The 14213-nt window shown below is 54.3% G+C and overlaps 2 protein-coding genes across 4 annotated transcripts; one reads left to right on the forward strand and one right to left on the reverse strand.

Annotated features, from left to right (window-relative positions):
- Nucleotides 1-1749: 1749 nt before the first annotated feature.
- Nucleotides 1750-14105, reverse strand: Ptrh1 (peptidyl-tRNA hydrolase 1 homolog). Of its 3 annotated transcripts, none has more exons than XR_005091301.1 (6): nucleotides 13964-14104; nucleotides 13244-13463; nucleotides 12967-13066; nucleotides 12749-12794; nucleotides 12387-12650; nucleotides 1750-2341 (listed from the first exon to the last, which is right to left on the reverse strand). XR_005091301.1 is itself a non-coding variant. In XM_037204546.1 (6 exons), the coding sequence occupies exons 1-6, from the start codon at nucleotides 14057-14059 to the stop codon at nucleotides 12468-12470; spliced, it is 543 nt and encodes a 180-aa protein (XP_037060441.1). In that variant the 5' UTR covers nucleotides 14060-14105; the 3' UTR covers nucleotides 12179-12467. The 3 variants fall into 3 exon arrangements, 2 of the variants coding, with proteins under 2 accessions (XP_037060441.1, XP_028740582.1); XM_037204546.1 differs by lacking the exon at nucleotides 1750-2341 and having other exon boundaries at nucleotides 12179-12530; nucleotides 12633-12650; nucleotides 13964-14105; XM_028884749.2 differs by lacking the exon at nucleotides 1750-2341 and having other exon boundaries at nucleotides 12179-12650.
- Nucleotides 4006-12395, forward strand: Cfap157 (cilia and flagella associated protein 157). The gene is made up of 9 exons (XM_028884750.2): nucleotides 4006-4213; nucleotides 8574-8845; nucleotides 9404-9557; nucleotides 9929-10196; nucleotides 10460-10590; nucleotides 10781-10931; nucleotides 11460-11626; nucleotides 11741-11939; nucleotides 12208-12395. The coding sequence occupies exons 1-9, from the start codon at nucleotides 4050-4052 to the stop codon at nucleotides 12277-12279; spliced, it is 1578 nt and encodes a 525-aa protein (XP_028740583.1). The 5' UTR covers nucleotides 4006-4049; the 3' UTR covers nucleotides 12280-12395.
- Nucleotides 14106-14213: the final 108 nt, after the last annotated feature.

Below are 14213 nucleotides of genomic sequence, written 5' to 3' on the forward strand. Positions count from 1 at the left end.
GTGACACTCACCTCTAATCTCCAACATTTGGGTGGCAGAGGCAGGGGAATCTCTTTGAGTCCAGCCACCCAGGTCTACATAATGAGTTCCAGGTCCAGCCAAGGCTGCATAGTGAGACACTCTCTTGAATGAATAAATAACAATAAATAAGGACCTGCCTAGACATGAGGCCAGCTGCTTTCAACCTGTTCCTTTCTAGAATGCCTCTGCCTCAGACACTGCAGGACTCTGTATGTAGTCACGGTGTATTTAGAGCCCCGAGATGTCGGTCCCTCCATCAGTGTCATTGGCTTGCCCCAGCCCACAGGTAGAAAGAGCTCCTCCAGTTTGGAAGCTGGGTGTCCTGTGACCTGGGGAATCTGCTATGAGGTTGGCCCAGAGAGGAGTAGACACCAGACCAACATTATGGAGAAACAGAGGACTCACAGGGCACAGAGGCATGGGGCTCATTAAGTGCCCTCCTGCTGAGGTTTGGCTATGGCTTGTCCCTGGACATTCATGTGCTGGGAGCTCAACCCTCAGTGACGGTCCTGGCAAAGACTGAGGGACATGACCGGGTCATCGAGGCTACTGTGGTTCTCGCCAGACAGCTGTTCTGTAGTCAAGCCTGGTTTCTTCCTGCCTCAGCTTCTCACAGCAGACTCCTTTCTCACATGCTCCATCCACCAGCTGTGAAGTGCTAGGTCCCTTGACCTCCATAAGCAGCTGAATAAGCCAGGCCCAGGGCACAGGCTTGTGATCCCAGCTGTTCTAGAAGCAGAGAAAACAGTAAAGTTTTAATTCTAGGGCTGCCTAGACTACAGAGAAAGTTCAAGGTCAGCCTTAGTGAAGCCGTTTCAAGACTAAAAGATAAGAACTTGAAGTTGGGTCTAGGGGAGGAGGAGGGGGGGTGGCAAGAGAAGAGAGGAACTGGGGTTGGTATGTAAAATGAAAGAGAAAATTAAAAAAAAGGTGGATCTGAAGCCAGGCAGAAGAGTTACCTGGTGGGTGAGGCCCTAGTCTTCATTGAAACACCACAAAACACAAGGAAAAGCAGCTAATTAGTGCTGGGAAGACGGCTCCGCAGGTAGGAGCACTTAGGATTCAGAGGACTGGGGTTTGGTTCCTAGCGCTCAGAGGGTGAGTGAGTCACAACTCCCTCTTCTGGCCTCCATGGGCACTGCACATAGACATGCAGGCAAAACATCCATACACACAAAAATAAGTCTCTGAACATTATCCTGCCTCGGTAACAGGAACCGACACCCTCACTGTATGTAGGAATGGACCGACTCAAGGCCGCCAACGTTCTGATCCCGCCCCTTGGCGCCACCCTGTGTCCTGACATAAAAGTCTCTTTAATGAAAAACTCCGCCTCTTTCTCCTCTCCCTCCACTCCCAGGAGGTGCGCACCCCTCGACCCCTCCTTCTCTCTTCCTCTCTCCTTTCCTGTCTTCTCTTTGTCTCTCTACTATAACCAACCATTTCTGCGCAGATGCAGCCTCTGGGTTGTGACTGTCCACTTGCTGCCCCGCCACCATGCCCGCATGGAGTGGGTCACCCGCCAGCCTGCGGCTGCATCTGCCCCGCATGCCAGCATGTTTCCCTGCACGTGCAGGATGCCCTCAGTGTCCCCTTGTGCAATAAATCATAACACAGGCTACTTTGTAGATCTTGCACATGCACCAAGAATTTCTGCCCAGGGTGGTGGTGGGGAGCAGCCTAGGCGACAACTACCCACTCCTCTAAGGTCCCAATGACAAATCAAAGTTGATCCCACCATGGGTCCCCCCAGGGACCCAATGAGTTTATTGGGTGTACTCACAGAGCCTGAGTGAGGGGTCACAAGTGGGAACGTGGGGGACAAAGCCATCTCACAGGAAATGGGAGGGAGGACTTCCCCATGGCTACACAGATGGAGCCCCTTGCCTAGATTTCCCAACCTGTGTATACTAGCCCCTTCCTGAGGTCATGTGCAGTTAGGGCAGAACTGTGTATGGCTGCTTGCGAGGGGTGGCTGGATGCACAGGAGGGTCCAGTGGCCCTCCCATCCTCTCCTGTGAGGGAGGGTCAGCAGTCAGTGAGCTCAGCTGAATAGTCTTTGCAAGCAGGCCCACTCACGAAGATGGTGGCAGTCGGGCTTGGAGGACAGTCCTGCAGCACATCCCACCCAGCTCCGACAAGACTCGCCGTGGAGGCAGACCAGTGAAGACAGCATCGCAATCACGCCAGGCCTGTGTTAGCTGGTCCCTGCCACCTCACAGGCGAGGAAGCTGAGGCTCGGGGGGTGACGCCATGTTTCACGACACTCGCTCCTGGAAGACGTCAGCCAGCCACTGTGTCCTGTCTGTCACCAGAATGCCTGGAATAAGATCCAACACACGGACTTGAATTCCACACTGAGTAACTGTTGAAGCACAGTAAATCCTGCGTCTTCCTTCTCCCCAGGGTCACCTGGCCCTCTTTCTGCTGCTTTTCAGCGTTTTGTTCACTTGCTCTGTGTTGTTTTGTTACCATTGTGTGTGTGAGCAGTGGTGTGCATGTGGAGGCCAGAGAACAACTCGCGGGGGTCAGTTTTCTCTGTCCACTGTAGGTTCTGGGCATAGAACTCAGCTCATCGGGCTGTGTGGCAAGAGCTTTTACCCCATGAGCCATATTGCTGGCCCATGTTTTCTTGAGACAGAGCCTTGCTGAGTTGCCCAGGCTGACCTTGAACTTGTGTTCCTCCTGCCCCCACCCCCACTCCTTAGCTGAGATCGCAGGGGTGCGTGGCCACACTTGGCTACCCTCTTCTGTTTTTTGTTTTGTTTTGTTTTGGTTTATTTCCAACTTCTCTTGGCCCAGGATTTCTGTCATTCCACTCCACCCCGATCCCACCAAACAGCAAAGAAGTCCTGTGTTCTGCCAAGGCCCTAGTGCCCAGTGTCCCAGGGCTCACAGGGAGCCTCGGGTCACTCCTCCAAAAGCTGTAGTGTATCTTCAGAGAAGATACTGCAGCAGCCAAAGCATGCTCGGTCATAGCACACGCTACTAGCCCAGTGACCCTGGAACCCAGGCCACCAGCTGTGACTGTGCTCCCTGTCTGTCCAGGGCCTCCAGTCCTGGGCAGGGTTTCAGCAAAGGTGCCCACCTGTGTGTGACACCAGGCATTCACTCCCATGGGTCAGAATGACCGTGGCTGCGAGAATCAGGTAGACCGAGTGGAACCCCTCTAATCCTCCGCTTATGAAGAATGTTCCCTCTTGTACTATCCCCAAAGTGAGCCCCCCTCATAGTGAGCCCACTAAGCGCTCAGTCATCACTGAACATGATGACAGACGCAAGGCATGCCTGGGGACCAAAGAGCACACACTCACGGACTGACAAAAGCCCAGTGTGACTGAGGAGATGGCTCAGGGCTGGACGGACGAGGAGCTGAGGGCCAGCTAGGGCACCTGCCAGCTGGATGCCTACTGCCCACCATCCCATGCCTGCATGCTGCCTTCTCAACCCAGGGGCTTTCCCTCCCTACCACACTACAGCCAAGACCAAAGCTACAGAAAGAACTTCGTCTGCCTGGGGTAGCAATGGACAGATGGACCTGCCACTAAGCTTTAAGGGTATCTCAAGACTCCAGCCCGGGAGCCTCCAGTACAAACTGTTGTGTGGCTGTGCCACTAAAGGACTGACAGGTCTGGGGGAGGCGATTCCTAGCATGGGGGCCCAGTGATTGGTTCTTCTGCTTTGGGCTAAGAATCTATGAGGAAGTCCACCTGGCTAGACCTCCATCTTCTCGTTAGGCCAAAGTCCCAAAGTGACAGGCTGTGATTTCTGGGGCTCTTGATAATTGTAATTCATTTACTACATTATTTATTTCCACTTGGGAGAAGGAAAGGTCTTCCTGGAACCCAAACTTGTACCCAAGTGATCTGAAAGGCTAAGCACCAGACACAGGCTCCCTGTCCAGAAAAGGACAGTGGCCCTTTAAAACTCAGCCTCACGCTGTCAGGCTGTTGCTATGTATGGAACCAATTTCCTTAGCAACCACCTGGCTTCTTAAAGAGGACTTGAAAGAGTAGTTGGCATCAGCCATGGCTCCCAAAAAGAAAGGTGGCAAAGAGTCCGAGGTCAAGAAGAAGAAAGGGAGCAAAAAGGATTCAAGTGCGGTCGCCAAGTCTACAGACCCCACCGTGGTGGAGGAGCTGAAGGAATTCTACCACAAACAGATCCAAGACCTGGAGGACCGGCTGGCCCGGTGCGTGGGCGGCAGGGGTGCTACTGTGCCAGGCCAGAAGCCCACACAGGCTCAGACAGGGGCCTTAGATCTGGGTTCTGGCCTCCTATGGGATGTTCAGACCACTTGTAAGTGGTGAATGGATTCCCCACCCCTTCACAGCTCCCAGGGCTTGGGGAGCACTCGCCAATTAGCATCTCAATCACAGGTAACCCCACTCCCGCTCCAGCAGAATGGGACTTTTTAGTTTGGTTGGTTGTTTTTGTTTTTTGGTTGGGGGCGGGGGTTGAGACAGGGTTTCTCTGTGTAGCCCTGGCTGTCCTGGAACTCCCTCTGTAGACCAGGCCAGCCTCATACTCAGAGATCTGCCTGCCTTTGCCTCCTGAGTGCTGGGATTAAAGGCATGCGCCACCACCGCCCAGCTCCGAATGGATCTTAAGCATTATTAGTTTAGTAAGTGGGATGAATTAGAAGTGGCTCCCCCTGGTGGCCAGGGAGGTCACTCATGCCCTCTTTCCTTATGCCAAGCCCCAGTCAGTCAGTATGTTTCTCTAGGCTGGGGCTGTTTCCTTAAGTGTATTTGCTTTGTTTTAGAGACAGGGTCTTACTCTGTAGCCCAGGCTAGCCTCGAACTCATGTTAATCCACCTGCCTCAGCCTCCCAAGTGCTGAGATTACAAGTGTGAACCACTACAGGTCCTAAGTGGGAACTTGAGAAGGGGATTTTCTACATGGGGATTCCCTTTTAGAGCTGGATTTGTAGGTGACAGAAATGGCAGGAAAAGGACCTTCCAGACACTTAATAAGGGATGCTGCATTCGCTCACCATTCTTACTTTAACACTAGTTTCAGAGCCAGTGAGACGGCTCGGTGCTGGCCACGCATCCCAGCCCACACGCTGGGGAGAGGACTGACTCCTGCAGGTGGTCCTCCCATCTCCACTTGTACACAGTGGCTCACACGCATGCGTGCACATACACAGTCAATAAATAAAACTGATAAGAATTATCGAAATGTCCTCGGGGGCCTGCCCTGAGGAGATTTCTCCAGAGTCCTGGGGAAGATGTTACAAACAGCGGGGGTAATCTGAGGGAATGAATCTAAGTACACCGAGCTCTACAGTCCATTCACTATTCCTCTAAGACTAAACTATCTACACAGCTTCAACTCTGCCCTCATACTTAGCTCCTCTCTGTCCCTTCTCCTGCTGCCCCTCATGGCTCTCACTAGGTTCTTCATATCTCATTGCCGTCTTCATCTTCAGTCCCCTCCATCTCCGTTCCTCCTCGTTCTTCCCGGAACCAGTCTCTGTACACCTACAATCTGCAAACTCTGCCGCTTTCTGGTTGGGCAGGGTAGCTCTGCTTGGAGCTAGGAAACCTGCCCCACAGCTGCACTGCACCAAGTATGCAAAGAGCCCCTTTGTTCTAAGTTGCTCAGGCTGCCACTTTGGGCTGTGAGAGGAAGGGGGGTCTGAGCTTAATTTGTACAAGAAGCAAGGAAGGCTGTGTACCTAACACCAACACCGACCTGGCCTAGGAGACAGACAGTGTCTCTATATGGGTGTTTCCCTTAATTCAGGAGGCCAGGTTGGCCGGACATGCTTTGTCCTTGGATGTTAGCTAAAGGAGATGTCTGGTTTTAATGCTAAAAAAGGAAAGCAGAAGGCAGAAAACCTTGCCTAGGTGACTGTATCCAAGTACCTTAAGTGTATATACCCAAGGAACGATCAAATCCACACTGTTAGAAATTCTTGGGGAGGCTGTGAGAGAGCACTTGAAATTCATGGCAGGAAACAGCTGATATCTATCAAAAGCCGAATAACACCAAATACTCCTTGAAATATGGCTTTTCCTCTGGAAGAATTTCTTGATTCTTCCAGGTACAGCTTTACCATATTCAGCTGAACTCTTACTACATTCCTGTGGCCTGCAGCATAGAATTTGTAAAAATAGTTTCTAACCTGGGAACAGTGGCACATGCCTACAGTCTCAGCACGTGGAAGGCAGAGGCAGAAGGTTTGTTCTAAATTCAAGGCCAGCCTGAAGGCTACCCAGCAATTTCCAGGCCAGCCTGGGCTATAGGTGTGGGAGCCCATTTTCAGGTTCCTCGTGGCTTTACCCAGCAGATCCACATAGAGGATGATCAGGACCACAGGCCTGAGTGCAGGTGTCTGAGATGATCTGCACTTGGCTGTGCTGGGGGAGGAGGTCTTTTGCTCCACCCCTCGGCGTCTCTATAAAAACCCTGGAGCAGAGACAGTCGGGGCTGTTGGAATAGGTTCCAGGCCCTCTCGAGGCTATCCTTTATTTTCTATCTGTTCATCTACACAATCTAAATCCTTCTATCTAATATTTCCTGCTGCTTGCACTCAAGAAAACTCCGGGGAGCTGTGGGGTTGGTGGATAAACGCCCCGAATATAACACCCTGTCTCAAAAGAACAAAAGCTCTGGACAGCAGTGGTGATACACACCTTTAATCCCAATTCTTAGGAGGCAGAGGCAGGCAGATCTCTGAGTTTGAGGCCAGCCTGGTCTACAAAGCGAGTTCCAGGACAGCTGGGACTACACAGCTGTCTCAAAAAAAAAAAAAAAAAAAAAAAAAAAACCAAAAAGCTATCTTGCTGACACTATGAAGCTCCTGCGCCAGCCCCAGAGCCCCACTCCCACTAAAAGAGATGGCTCAGTGACTAAATCACCTGCCATTCAGAGTGAGGACTGGAATGTGAATCCCCAGCACCCATACAAATGAGTAGGTGTGGTGCCCACCTGTAACCCCAGTGCCTAGGAGGCAGAGAGAAAGGATCCCTTACAGCAAACCAGCCAGACTGGTGAACTCCTGAGCGCTGGGTTCAAGTGGGAGACCCTGCTTCTATATAGAAGGTGGAGAGCCTCCCTTTCCTTATCTATAAAATGGGTATAATTATCACAGCACCTACATCCTTGTCATTGGGGATCTCAGCAAATGTCTACCTCTGACTTCCACACACATACAAACACGTGAATGTGCATATATGTGTGAATACCACACGCCTGTAATAAACACATAAGCCCAATACAAGAAAGCGGAGCTGCTCATGACTGAGGCTGCAGGAAATCACAGCTGGTGTAGAGTCTGTGTGGACTCAGCCCGACAGCCCTGTGCTGTCCCGTTTGACACCAGTCCCAGAAGAGAAGCACAGCCAGGGTCACTGAGGCTCAGAGAGGAAGAGGAGGAAGCAGGATGGCAGCCCCGGCCTCTCTGACTCCTGTGGCAAGCTGTTTTCTCTCCCCACAAAGGCACCCATACCCTGAAATGCCTTGTACGCAGAATACATTCAAAAGACTTATGAATACTTAAATATTTGTGCATAAAACAACTTCATGCTTTAATTCTTTAATTAAATGCTTTAATTCTCCCATCTGAAACCAGTAAACATGGTATTCTTAAAATTTACAATCATCCTTTGACCAAACAGACAGAATGCCTCGTGAAAACACACTTGGCACCCGGTGAGCGGGTGCTTACTGCTGGCTAAGCCGTAGGCCCCGCCATGCAGGAGCGGGGCTGCGAGTGCAGAAGGGCTCTTGGCCACTGGCTGCACTGTAGGGCCGGCCACTGTGGCTTCCAGGTAGCCTGGCTTGGCTCAAGTTCTAAGGCTTACCACTTTCTAGTTCCTTCATCTCTCCGACCTCAGTTTCCCCGTCTGTGTTGCTGGGGACAAATGCACACCTCCTACAACCCGGAAACAGATGGGAACATCTGTTACCACTGGGAGCAGAGAACGGGCTCAGTCCCCACAGGACTTACATTTGAGTGCGGTAACCAGGCATGGCGGTGGTGCACACCTTTAATCCCAGCTCTCAGGAGGCAGAGGCAGGCAGATCTCTGTGAGTTCAAGGCCCTGTCTCAAAACAAGCAAACAAACAAAAACCCATCTGAGTGAGGCAGTAAATATAAAGTGCTGGCTGCGAGATGACTCAGTCAGTAAAGTCCTGACGAGCAGCAGAACTAGGTCTCAGATCCCCAGAAGCCTTGAGAAAAGCCAGGCATGGCAATGAGCCCCTGAAACCCTGCTATTGATGGGAAAGGAGACCAGTGGCTCTCTGAAGCTCACCAGCTAGCCAGCCTAGCCAAACCACCACACTTTAGATTGAGGGAGAGACTCTGCCTCAGAAACTAAAGAGGATGCTCAACACTGACTTCAGGGCTTTTATGCGCTTGCTCTCTGTCTGTCTGTCTGTCTCTCTCTGTCTCGGCCTGAGGCACAGTTAGTACAGGCTGGATGAGGAACTTCAAATGGCCCTTTTACAGAAGGAGGGTCTGGGAGAGCAGATCCAGTGGTGCCTGGGACCGGGCCTAGCCTGGCTTGACCCTGCATCTCCCTTCACCCCCACCCTAGGTACCAGCGGAAGTGGGACGAGCTGGCCGTGCAGGAGAAGCTCTTCCGGCAGGAGTTTGAGCAGCTGGCCAACAACAAGAAAGAGATCGTGGCCTTCCTCAAGCGCACACTCAACCAGAGGGTGGATGAGATCACCGAGCTCAACGACCAGCTGCAGAGCCTTCAGCTGGCAAAGGAGATGGAGAAGGACGCTTTCGAGGCACAGCTGGCCCAGGTGCGCCACGAGTTCCAGGAGACCAAGGACCAGCTCACCACAGAGAACATTGCCCTCGGTGAGGGGACCGGGGGACCAGTCAACACACCTGTGTCAACTTACCACTGAAGGCTGCAAGAGCCAAATCCACAGCCGGCTGTCACTGAGCGAGGCCGGGCCCCACCTTGAGTAGCAACAGCAGCATGCTACTTCAAACACTACTGCCTTAGTTGTCCCTGCATTCCCAAGGCCAGAAATGCCCCCCCTTCCCCAGTTTGTAGATGAGGATGTGCTTCAAAAAAGATGGTCTTATCCATGGCACCCATCTGGAAGGGGGCACTAAGACTTGACTGCCCAGATTCAGCTGAGGTTGTCATGGTCACCCTCACGTGGGGAGGTATCAGGGGGGCTTCTTGAGAAGATGGGCTGAACAAGGCTTGAGATTAGCAGAGTGGTGGGAAGGCGCTCCAGGAAAGGCTGTCTATGTGCAGGGCCAGCTCTGTCATGTGCAGCCATGTCCTGCTGGAGCAGAACGCATGTGTGTGGGGAAGGGTAGGCAGGAAGACATGGGCAAGGTTGAGCCCTCGGAGGCTCTCGGGGGCAGCTCCTCACCAGCCTTGTGACCCCTGATGGGCAGGGGGAAAGCTGGCTGCCCTGGAAGAATTTCGGCTGCAGAAAGAGGAGCTCACAGACAAGTACTTGATGCTGGAGGAGCAGCTGAAAAAGCAGGAGAGTGAATACAAGGACTACGTGTACAACCTGGAGAAGAAGTCTGTGCTGGACAAGGACAGGTGGGCGGGCTGGGGCCTGCTGGGGCCACACGCACCAGTCTCCACATTCTTCCCCACTTCCTAGAAGGGGCTCCTGGACTCCCCAGGCTGTCCCCCAAACCCTGATTGGGATTTAGTGGGGGAGGGAAGAAGGGAGGGAAGGAGTTATTAGGCCCCGCCAGTCCTCTGGGCTGGCACTGAACATTATCTTTGTGCACTTCTTGTTACTTTAATTGCATTTATTAAGAATGTGTTTCAATGGTTCAAATTCCAAGGGCCCAGAGATTCTGCGGAAAAGCCTGGGTACTCTTGGATCCCCACCCAAAAAAAGGGGTTCCAAGACATACATACCCATCTGCTTGACTTCCTTCCAATCCCACCCTCCTGGTCAGGCTAAGGAAAGAGATCATCCAGCGTGTGAACCTAGTGGCCACCGAGTTCCGCAAGGTGGCCACTAACCAGATGTGGGAGACGACCAGGCGGGCCATCCTGGAGAACAACAACGTGACCCTGCAGCTGTCCTGGGTGTCGCAGCAAGGGGTGCAGCTGCTGCAGGAGAATGAGCAGCTCAAGGGCGTGCATGACAAACTGTACCAGCAGGTGGAGCTCCTGGAGAACACCCAAGAGATCATGGCCAGGAACAACAGAGGCCATAAGAAGGTGCGGCCACGTGCCCTCCTCACGTGAAATGACCGTGGTCCCCAGGCCAAGACATGAGGTGTGGGGAGGGTCTGCAGTGAGGCCCAGGCCTTCCTTGTGGGGACGCCGGCCCTAGCTCTGGAGCCTATTTGCAGAACCGATGGAGGCCACCTTCCGGCCTAGCTGTTACCCAGGGGTGGTGCTGGCTGTAGCTCCAGCAGGGAGGAAGGGTGGGCTGGGGTCCCACCGGAAGTCTGCACACGGACACCTGCCCACGGTTGCAGGTCATCCTCATGCTGACAGAGAAGTGCCGCCAGCAGAAGCAGGTCACAGAGGAGGTGGAGCAGCTGCGCCTCCTGCTGGCTGAACTGGAGCAGAACTTCCAGAAGCTACAGAAGGACGACCAGACCCTGAGGTGAGCCTGAGTTGGGTGGAAGCCGGCCTGGGAATTCCCTTGTCTACACAGCCTCAGGGTTCGGTCTATCAGACAGGCTGAAGCCTGGATTTAGATGGGCTGCACAGAACAGGCAGGGCCCGGCAAGAGGTGGTGCCGGCCAGAGCTGGGAGATGGGGCAAGCCGTGGGCTCTATCTTGTCCTGGCCCAGGAGTGAGAAAGACCAGCTGGAAAAGCAGCTGAGGGAGCAGCAGGCAGAGGTGACCCAGCTACAAAAGCAGCTGACTGAGGAACAGAAGGTTCGGGCCAGGCTGGAAACAGTCCTGGCCCAGGCCACCTCCCTCCTACAGGAAATTGTGCAGGTGAGCGGCAGCAGCGGGAGAGGCCAAGGGGCCACCCGGGCCAAGCTTAGAGAGTTCTTTCCTGAGAGGCACACGGGCCAGACTCCTTTTCTGATTCTGGACCCCAAAGATCCATTCAAGAGTTGGTTCTAGCCGGGCGATGGTGGCGCACGCCTTTAATCCCAGCACTCGGGAGGCAGAAGCAGGCGGATCTCTGTGAGTTCGAGGCCAGCCTGGGCTACCAAGTGAGTTCCAGGAAAGGCGCAAAGCTACACAGAGAAACCCTGTCTCAAAAAACAAAAAACAAAAACAAACAAAAAAAAAGAGTTGGTTCTGATCATAACCAGCTACTGTGGAGGCTGAGGCAGGATCCAAATTCAAGACCTGACTGGCACTACATACAGATTGAGTTCAAGGCCAGCCTGGGCAACTTAGCATCTTAAAATAACTGGGCGGGTGTGGCCCGGGAGTGCACGCCTTTTGTCCCAGCACTGGGAAGGGTGGGTATCCGGCCACTGGTTTGTAACCCGTCTCACATCACACCAACAGATGCGAACAGATGCAGAGGACGGGGACTTTGACGTGGTGTTCCAACTGCAGCGCAAGGAACTGCTGCAGCAGTTGCTGGCTCTGCTCATCTCAGCTGTGGCTTCAAAACCGCAGCTGGCTATGCACTGCTACCAGGAAAAACAGCCCCAGGGCCCAGCCAAAGAGAGGTGAGCAGACAGCCCTGTGGGGTTCTGAGAGACTCTCCATTCTCTCTCAGAACCTCAGCCTCCTCTTGTGGAGATGGAGGTGATGACCCAGGGTTCTTCCCACACCCGACTCAGCACCCCGATATCCAGGACCCAGTTATCCAGGACCTCAGCTGCTTCTCTGATGCAGCAGCTCTCGGCCATCACGACGTACAAGCCTGGGGACCTCGGGCTGGTGCCTCGCCGGGTCCACATCCCACCCAACCCCCAGGACCTCAGGGCTCTCTCATACGTCACCCGAATGGGGATCTGTCAGTTACAGAACACTAGTGAGGTAGGAGTGCCAGGGACCCTGGGGACAGCAAGCTGACAGCTGGCCCTAGTTTTTCCATGCATAGTTGGGCGGCTTCAGGGACCTCTCTGATCCTCCCTACCTGTAAAATGGCCCAACGAAAACAGGCTAAGGCATACCTATGTTACCCTTGGGAGAGGGTCTGCTGGACCCTTTTGTCTCAACCCCATTGGTAAGGAATGGGTTAGGAGATTACCCCACCCACCCAAGGAGGCTGCAGATTTCAAGCAAGCACCTTTTAATCTTGCAGATCTCCCCATCTGGCGCTCTCAAAAGATTCAGAAAGTTCAGCCTTCCTAAACCTTTCCTACACCGTAAGTAGCGCACGGAGAGACCAAGCCAGCGCAGACATAGACTGTTGTGGCCACAGTCCCTCCCTCAACCTGCAAGTGGCCTGGGGCAACCCAGAAGTTATAAAGCAGTGGGTACCACGTGTCATGGCAGTTCTGTGGCTGTGTCTGGGCTTCAGGGTACCGGCAGGCAGTCAAACAGGTAGATGTGCCACTGGTGTCAGAGGCTCACTGGTGGCTCCTGGCTTCGAGCACGGATGTGGTCCAGAAGCAGGTCGGCGGCCTGATCCAGCAACGGGGACAGTAACTCCTGCTCCTCAGGGGAGAAGCGGCCCAGGACGTGGGCCTCGATCATACTCGGGTGTGTGGGGCGCCCAATGCCTACCTGCAGCCGTGGCATTGCCTGTGGGGTGCCAGAGGGATGAGGGGGCCTTGGTGAGACACACTGGGGACCCCATGCTGGCCACCCCCACCCAGGGCAGGGCAGAGGGGTGGACTTACACTGGAGTTCAGACAGCTAATGCAGGACCGGACTCCATTGTGGCCTCTTGGAGGGATTTGAGGAGCAGTTAGTAAGTACTTCCTGAGGCAGCCCCCTAACTTCCCTTGCCCAGGCTTCCTTCGGAGCACCCCAGCCTGTAGAGATAGGCTCAGCAACCCTACTCCACCCCAACAAAGGCCAGCATCCCTACCCAAACCTGAGCACATGCAAGCCTCACCTTGCGCTGCCCCCCAGCTTCAGAGCCAGCTTCCCCAGGGGCTTATCAAGTTCATCGTGCACCAGATAGATCTCCTCCGCAGCCAGCCCAAACAGCTCCGCTTGGCACAGGGAAACACCCTAGTTACTGCCTATCTGCTCAGAGGGATCACAACGACCCCCATATGGAAACAGGTCCCAAGTCCTCACTGTAGTAACCGGGGTTCACCAGGCACTTGTCACAGTTGACACCCCTCTCTGGTCCCCGTGCCCTCTTATCCATGAAGGCCAAAACTCACCGGCTTGGGCCACGCTGCGCCCATTGACGTTCATGAGGCGCCGTGGCCGGAGCAATACCAACTGGGCATCCCCGAACGGGGCCAGGGCAAGGTCAGCAGCGCAGCGCGAGTCACGAGCCCAGCTCTCCGCCACTCCCAGGCGCCGCGCTATTTGCCCCAGCACCGCCATACCCACGCTGTGCCGTGTGCCAGGCATTCCATGGTTCCCCAAGCCAGCCACCTGCAGCAACACCACAGAAAACAGACCGAATAATCTCTCACAGAGGACCCAGAACAGTGATTAGGGAACAGAGGAGCGCCAGGGTCGGGAAGGAGCGCTTACGGGTTTGGGAACTCCTGGAGGCCCCACCAAGTTGGAGGCGCCGCACCCTGGTGCGGGAGCAGAACTCCTAAAAAGTTTGGCGCCGGCCAATACCGCCGGTCATCTATTTAAGTGGGAAATCTGACAAGGAGCTCGGCAAGATGGCTCAGAGGGTAAGGGCACTTGCTGTCCCACAACTTAGGTTCGATCCCCGAGACCCACATGGTGGAAGGAGAGAACCAACTTCCAAGTTGCCCTCTGACAGACACACGGCACATGCACACACAAATGTAACCTAAAATCTATCTCAAATGTGAAAAAAAGAGGCTGACAGGGACCTTGGGAGACTTTACCCGGGAGACAGTGGCAGCATCGGAGCCGGGCCCGGATCCCTGCGTAGTCCCCCACGCCCCACTCACCAGCCACCGCCTCCCGGGGAACCGAGCCTCCGAGACGCGCTGCCTCAAAGCCCAACTCCGCCGCATCCCGGAGCGGAAAAGGCCGGACGGCACCATGCCGCCCCAATTCACGGCCAGGACCCCGCCCCCTGACGTCAGGCAGCCCTAAGCCAATAGCATCGCCAGGCGTCCAGCGGCGGCCAATCCAGGCCGAGATCGGCGGCCTCCATGCTCTGGCAGGGAGGAAGTGGGCGGGGCGCAGGCCGCCGAG

Source organism: Peromyscus leucopus, chromosome 4 (assembly GCF_004664715.2).
Source record: "Peromyscus leucopus breed LL Stock chromosome 4, UCI_PerLeu_2.1, whole genome shotgun sequence".
Lineage (NCBI taxonomy): Eukaryota > Metazoa > Chordata > Mammalia > Rodentia > Cricetidae > Peromyscus > Peromyscus leucopus.